General features: G+C 35.9%; 1 protein-coding gene across 6 annotated transcripts in view; it reads left to right on the plus strand.

Moving 5' to 3' along the window:
• The window catches only part of LOC119589995 (trithorax group protein osa-like), a gene marked incomplete at its 3' end in the record, with an annotated part of 39492 nt that overhangs the window by 18953 nt on the left and 13039 nt on the right, over nt 1–7500 (plus strand). For 4 of the 6 annotated variants that reach the window (XM_037938701.1, XM_037938695.1, XM_037938697.1 and 1 more), the window contains 1 exon segment: nt 3774–3857. In XM_037938701.1, coding sequence (XP_037794629.1) covers nt 3774–3857 — 84 coding nt within the window. 6 annotated transcript variants of the gene reach the window in all.

A 7500-nucleotide genomic window follows, 5' to 3' on the forward strand; every position in this document is an offset into this window, starting at 1 on the left:
CTGCATTTCATTTCCTTTTTTATGTGTATGGTATGTTCATAAGGATCCCAAGCCATATTCTTGAGGTGGGCAATAAATATCAAGCTAGATTATTTATTGTTTATTTGTTCTTCAAAGTAATTTCATCAACATTTCAACTAAAGGAGAAAATGCAAATTTGACATTTTTTTCATATCACTAAAAAATCAATATTAGATTTTCATGCAAAAAAAATAAAGAACAAATTTGAAAATGTAATTAATTAATGCAAATTGTTGACCCAATAGAAGCAAAAAATATTGAGATGAAGTCCCTCCTTGAAAGAGTAGTTTTATGCATGTAATGTCAGTTTTATCAAATTTGTGAATAACAGTAGAAAAACTATTCATTTGATTTTAAGATTATTGAATCAGCTCAAAAAAAGCAATTGAAAAGAAGGCAGTTGAATACGAGAATATTTGCCAGCTGCGCCGTGCTACTACTCACCTCTGGAGTTGGTGGTGTCTGAAGTCAAAGCCACTCAAGATTTTTCCTTTTTTTGGGGGGGGGGTATTAGTGGCCTATCCCTGTAGTTTTGACCACATATGAACCATTAAAAATCATAATCAAATATATAAACTAACCATTAATCTGGCATTATCATCTACCTAAAAGATTTTTTTCTTTCTTTTCTTTTCTTTTCTTTTTCAGCAGTAGATAATGGTAGAAAATAATGTTTAAAAGAATTTGGCATGGCTTGGGGTCCTTACATAGACACCAAATACTGTATTTTTAAGTATGTGTCTTCTTTTTCTCTGCTTGAATTTTTATTGATTTTATATGCTTGACCATCAGTTTGAGAAAAAGTAGAAAGTTTAAACTTCACAATGTTTCACTTTTTTTAAGTTCTTCCTAAAGTTGACTTGCAAATGGTACTAGTAGAATGAGTTGTAGATCTATTTCATTAGCAATAGATCTGGCTCTAACTCTTAGCCTATGAATGGTGTGGGGTTCACTACATTGCTGTCTTTTTAGGACCTCATGCCCAATCACATACCCTAGGGCATCGCCTAAGAAACAGGTGTGTATGCTTTTTTGTGTATATATAAATTTCATACTTTTATTCCCCTTGGTGTTTCTTTTTAAGGAAAAACCCTCATGGTCCGACACCACATGTTTTTGGGCAGCGATTTTTGAAGTAGAACAAAAAGGATGTACTAAGTATGATAGTAGAGTTTTGTATTTACATGTAAATCTTCATATTATGCAAAATTAGATGCCAAAATAGTGTTTTTCTTTACCCTAATTAAACCAAAACCTTCATTCTTGTTACAGAATCTAACTAAACATTATTTTGGTATTCTGCCACGTTAGGTTCTTTGAAGAAAATGACACATGAAAAGGAAGTACTGAAGTCATGGTAGTAGCAGTTTTGTATATTACGATGTACAATCTCTTATTAGTAAAATTAGATTTGCAAAAATAAGTGATTTTTTAAACTTTTATCCCTCAATAAAACCGCATTCAATCTTGTACACAGAATATAACAAACCTTATTTATTGAAGTGGATTCAGGCTACTATAGGTTCAATTTAGCAACTAAATGCATATCATGTTTGTGTGAATTTTCAAAAGGATTGCATACAAGGTCTATTAAAAAAAAAAAAAAATCACTTTGTTGCTATGGTGTTGCAAGTGCTATGCACTGGTTGTGTCTGAAAAAGGCTCTGGAGGAAAACCCAGTTGGTTGTTCATAGTCCCTGGAGCCGAGGCCAAGTGAACCCCATATTCTCCCAGAGGCAGTTGGCTAAGTGCCAAGCTATGTTCCAACTTGAACAATTGATATTTACCACTGTTTTATACATAGAGCAAATTTTATTGCACCACGAAGTTCGTATAGCACAACGCAACTTCCCTCTGATTCATTTTCATGATCTTAAGTTTAACTTGTGATCTATATCCTGTTCTTGTACGTGCTGTACATGCGGCGACACGCCAGAGCATGTGGAGCAGGAAGTTCAGCTTCATGTAGCAGACTCCCACATCCAGTGTCTGGTGGTTGCCAGAAATTGCCAGAGTTTGTTACACTCAGAGATTTCTGTTAAGCGTCGGTGTGGGGAAGTTGATATATCTGGGACCCTATTCTTTTATCTCTTGTTTACATGCACGGGCAGTATAAATTTCAGTACAAAAATGTCAAGGATATTAGAACCTTTTATTGGCTTATATTATAAAAAAGTATATATAGAGTTTTCACCTCAAGTAAAACTTACTTTTTGCAATTTATTTTATACCTGGTTATCATATAGAGTATCTTCCCTGTTTCTCTGCCTGTGTTTTACGTAGATTTAGAAATCTGTATTGATCTGATGTTACTTTTGGTCCATTTGCATATGATCAGGACATTAGTTGCACCCTTATTTTTTTTGTTTGTATATTGTTGTATGTCACAGTATTATTGCATTACACATTACTTTAGATATTATTAATTAAAACACAATTTTTAACACAGTAAGAGAGAGGGTTAGGATTTAGGATAGAGTAAAAGAAAAGAATGATTGACATTTGCAACAGTTCATATGAGAAAGTATTTTAGTTGTGCTTAGTTGAGAACCCACTTTATTTACTTTAATAGGGACAATTGTTTCACAAATCTTTATCAGCACAACATTGCATCAAAACAATATTTTTCAAACTTCAGTAGGGAACTGTGTTTATCAATGCTAAACAAAGAACAGTTGTACAAACACATACACATTTGTTAATTGGGAGTAATGCTAAAGAATAGACTTTGATAGTGCCTGGGGATGTCCTGTAATATTCATAACCACCTCTGAAGATAGCTTTTTATCATAACATGAATGGATAGTTACCCCATTGCCACTAAATAAATAGTTACCCCACTGCCACTGGGTATGGCATGTATGAACATGCCATGCCTACTGTGAGTTTAGTTAATTATTGTCTATATACAAAGGTGGCTCTACAAGTCATATAGATGGCTCCACAAGTACTTAGTCACTAATGAGCCAATTACTAGTACTACCTATCTCACCTGTTTACTCTTTTTCTTGACTTTCAAAACTATTTTCTTTCATCTTCTGTTGCAGGTAGTAATGTCAATAACAAAATAAAATAATTATAGTGTCTGTGATGATGATAAGGGCCATCAATATTGATAGCATTCATATTTTGTAAAAAAAAAAAAAAAAAAAAAAAAAATGTAAGGGAATATGAAAGCAGGAAGGTCACAAGGTCAACTTAAATTACTGCATTGTGGCTAAGCACTTGTGGTATCATACATGTGTAGAGCCATTTCACAAAACAAAACTATAGTGAATACTACATTTTCCCTGTGGCACTGGGTTTATTGACCTTGAATTGCTGTGCCACCTACTTCGATGATGACCAGCATTCTCTTCCTGCCATTCTAAAATGGCAGAACATCTAAAGAAATGGATGAAAATGACCAAAGTTCACTATGCGCTGTAACTCACACTTCCTTCTGGCCAAGACTATCTGTCAGCCTTTGCCTTTGTGATGTCCTGTCACCTCTTTCTTGATTCTTATATTTCACATTTCTCTTTCACATGCCTCTTCTCTTTTCTCTTCTTCCTCATCTCTTTGCTCTTCTCTCTTCTTTACCTCTTCTCTCTTCTCTTGTCTTTCTCTTTCTCTTTCTTGCACACATACACACATATTATATTCCAATACAATGTACACATGCATGTGGAATGGAATTATTTGTTTGATTCATTTTGTCATGAGCTTTCATCATGCATTTGTCACTCCCTCGCTGTACACTATGTTATCAGCTGGCTGGCTCACCCTCACCACACAACGGTGCCATGTACACGATCAGCTATCCACCACCTTATCCCAGTCCAGGCCTCTTCCAGGTGAGTATGCATGCATTGCATGGTTGTTTGAGGGGATGATACCCATACTTTTACCTGTCCTTGATATTAATTTCTTAGTAAACTCCTATAATGTCAACAAAATTGTTTCCCCAGCCATTCAAATGTGACTGCTGCTCATACCATAAAAGAAATGGAAAGATCTAAAAATGGTTTCATCATATGAATCATGGTACCACTGGTAGGAGCTTAAGACTGATGACTACGTCACAGTCCTTATTAGCAAAAGCAGATACGTAACCATCTTAAGTTTCTAAAAATCAGCTTTAAACCCTGGTTCCATTACTGAGATTGAGCCCTGGTACCTGAGCTACCTCCAGCTGCCCAGCCATATCTTTACCCTTCCCTAGGCTGTATTCAGAAATTTTTCAGTTAACTACATGACAATGTTTAAATTTCACAAGTTTGTGAGAGGACTATAGGGTGTAAATCATTAGTGCCAGTGAAAAAATAATAGAGAGAGAGAGAGAGAGAGAGAGAGAGAGAGAGAGAGAGAGAGAGAGAGAGAGAGAGAGAGAGAGAGAGAGAGAGAAAGGAAAGAGGAGAGAGAGAGAGAGAGAGGGGAGAGAGAAAGGAAAGAGATTTGATTTGATTTGATAATATTTATTTACAGAACAGTGCACATGCCCTGCAAAAAGCCAGGGTAAAATACCAAAGCATCTAACCAAACTGGCTGTGCTTCTATTTGTGTATATCATTAATCATGTCAAAGACAAGACTAGTGTCTATAATACAGTTCATAAAATCAACAAGTGCTAATCTGTGAACAGTACTATTTGATTGATAGGATGCAGTTTTTATGCAACAGAGTAAGTAATGGGTAAGATTATGCAACTTGGAAGCTTTGCACTGTTTGCAGTGGTGATATGAAGCTGGTTTTGCCTCCAAAACTGCATCCTGCACATATTGTATAGTGTACTGATATCCTATGCATAGCCTAGTCAGTGTAACCTGTGTCTTCGAGACAGTCCATGATAGACTTTATAGGGTGTGTCTGTATCCAATCTCCTAGCAATACTCTTGTATGCCAGATAGTACCATGTCTGTCTTTTCTCATTTTTTCAGTGGCCCATACCTGACCCTCATAATCTCAAAGACAGCTGATAACACATTTTTTAATTTGATTGATAGATAGCAGTACTTCATAATATGGATCTTCATGGGAGAGTGTTACTCTGGCTAATTGATCAACCCTGTCACATAATGATATTCCTATATGAGAGGGTATCCAGTATAGTGTCAGTTGAATACCCTGTTCTGATAGTTTAGAAATTTGGTGAAAGATATTTCTTGTTACCCTGTTTTCTGAATTAAATACAGTGAGCCTACGGAGAATGCCTTGACTGTCAGTAAAGACAGCTAGGTGTCTCTGCTGCTCACTACCTCTCTTAACCCTTTGCCGACGGGTGGCATGTACGCACATGCCATGCCATGGCTGGACTATCTGCCAGGGGCATGTACATACATGCCATGGTATATGTATGGACATGCCATGAGGTGGTGTGTGTGTGTGTGTGTGTGTGTGTGTGTGTGTGTGTGTGTGTGTGTGTGTGTGTGTGTGTGTGTGTGTGTGTGTGTGTGTGTGTGTGTGTGTGTGTGTGTGTGTTGTTTGTTTGTTTGTTTGTTTTTTTCACAATCAGCAAAATATTATTTTTCTGCCACTGAAAGTGTGATTAAGTCATTTTTAATACTTTCTCATTTTTACTATGCAAAAAAAAAATAATAATAATAATAATAATATACAACAAACCGACGATTTCAACTCCATGATACCACACTGCTTATTTTATTCAGACTATAGACCGAATAATGATCAAATATGGAGTCTATAGAACAACAAAAATATCCCTCAGTCTTGATATATCAGGAAATATGGCAAGTAGAGACTTTAGAAAATAATGAAAACTGAAAATACAATATATGCTCATAGTATTACGAAGAAACGGCAAGGGATGCTGGTATTTGGCATGTGGATTATATACATTAATGATGTTGATAGATTTACTGCCAAGAAATGTTTTAATACTAAGATATTCAACACAGGATTTGTCATATTTGTTATCAATCACTTTTGATGGAGTTGAGTTCTTTATGTAAATGCCAAGTTCTCTCATAAAGGGATTAGCAATATTTGGTCTGTCATAGGATTTATATCCAGCAATTTTTACATAATGAGCACTAGTTCTGATTTTTTTGAAGGCAACACACATAAACATTTTTGGGTGAAGGTGAGAGAGAGAGAGAGAGAGAGAGAGAGAGAGAGAGAGAGAGAGAGAGAGAGAGAGAGAGAGTGTGAGTCAATTTTGCCGTAAATGGAGCAAAACCATAAATTAATTGTTGTTTTTAAGTCCTTGGCAACAAGATAACTTTTGGGGTAAAGTTGGATGAAAATGTGTGTGTATTAGTGCATATGCAGATCTGTACTGAGGCAATGGTTCAGCTTCTAGAGAATTTATCTAGCAGTTTTATTTATTTATTTATTTGTTTAGTTTTTTTATTTTATTATTATTATATTTTTCCTATAGTCTTGTAGTTTCATAAATTATCCAAAATCATAGCAATCAAATCACCAAAAATCCAGGCATTAGGCTTGTGTGAGCAGCTGCCGGGTGACTGCTTGCAGGCCAAGCGAACACATTGCATGGTGACAAGACTCTATGCCTCCTATTTACAGAGTTAGTCACTCTTTTTACACATTAGCATTTTTTAGCTTTTTGGCCATTTTCCAATGTCCGTATTAGCCAATTAACCCTTTTCCGATGGGTAGTATCCACTCATGCCAAATACCAGCATCCCATGCCGTTTCTGCGCAATACTATGAAGATATGTTGTATTTTCAATTTTCATTATTTTCTAAAGTCTCTACTTGCCAAACTTCCTGATAAATCGAGACTGAAGGATATTTTTGTTGTTATATAGACTCCATAGTTGATCATTATTCAGTCTATAGTCTGAATAAAATAAGCAGTGTGCGGCATCATGGAGTTGAAATCGTCGGTTTGTTGTGTGTGTTGTTTTTTTTTTTTTTTTGTTGTTTTTTTTTTGCATGGTAAAAATGAGAAAGTGTTAAAACTGATTTAATCACACTTTCACTGGCAGAAAAATAATCTTTTGCCGTGATTGTAACAAAAAAAAACTCATGGCAACTCGTGCCCCCAGCAGATGGTCCCGCCATGCCATGGCATGTGCGTTAATGCCACCCGTCGGCAAAGGGTTAATTTGCATTATCTAGATTCTATTTTTTTTTCTTCTCCCTCCCTCCCTCCCTCCCTCCCTCCATTGCACAGACTCCAATCATCTCTCCAGGTAGTCTACAACTCAGTGCATTAAAAATAAAACTATTTAACACTATTGTTTTAAAATTTTTACATAATATTCAGTTTTCTGTAATACGATACTGAGCATGTAAATAGCATCATCCTCCATGGAGCCGGCTCTCTTCCAGTCACCACTTACGGAAATTTCATTCCACACTCATACATCGATGGTAATAATGCAGAATCGCCAAATAAGTAAAATAAACCTTCTAATAGGTTAGGTTAGGTTAGGTTCACATCACCCTCCCCTCAACCCAAATTTTTTCATGTGATGGTCACATCACCTGGATCCAAGGGGCTAATTCTGT

This window comes from Penaeus monodon, chromosome 26, assembly GCF_015228065.2.
Source record: "Penaeus monodon isolate SGIC_2016 chromosome 26, NSTDA_Pmon_1, whole genome shotgun sequence".
Taxonomy (NCBI): Eukaryota; Metazoa; Arthropoda; class Malacostraca; order Decapoda; family Penaeidae; genus Penaeus; species Penaeus monodon.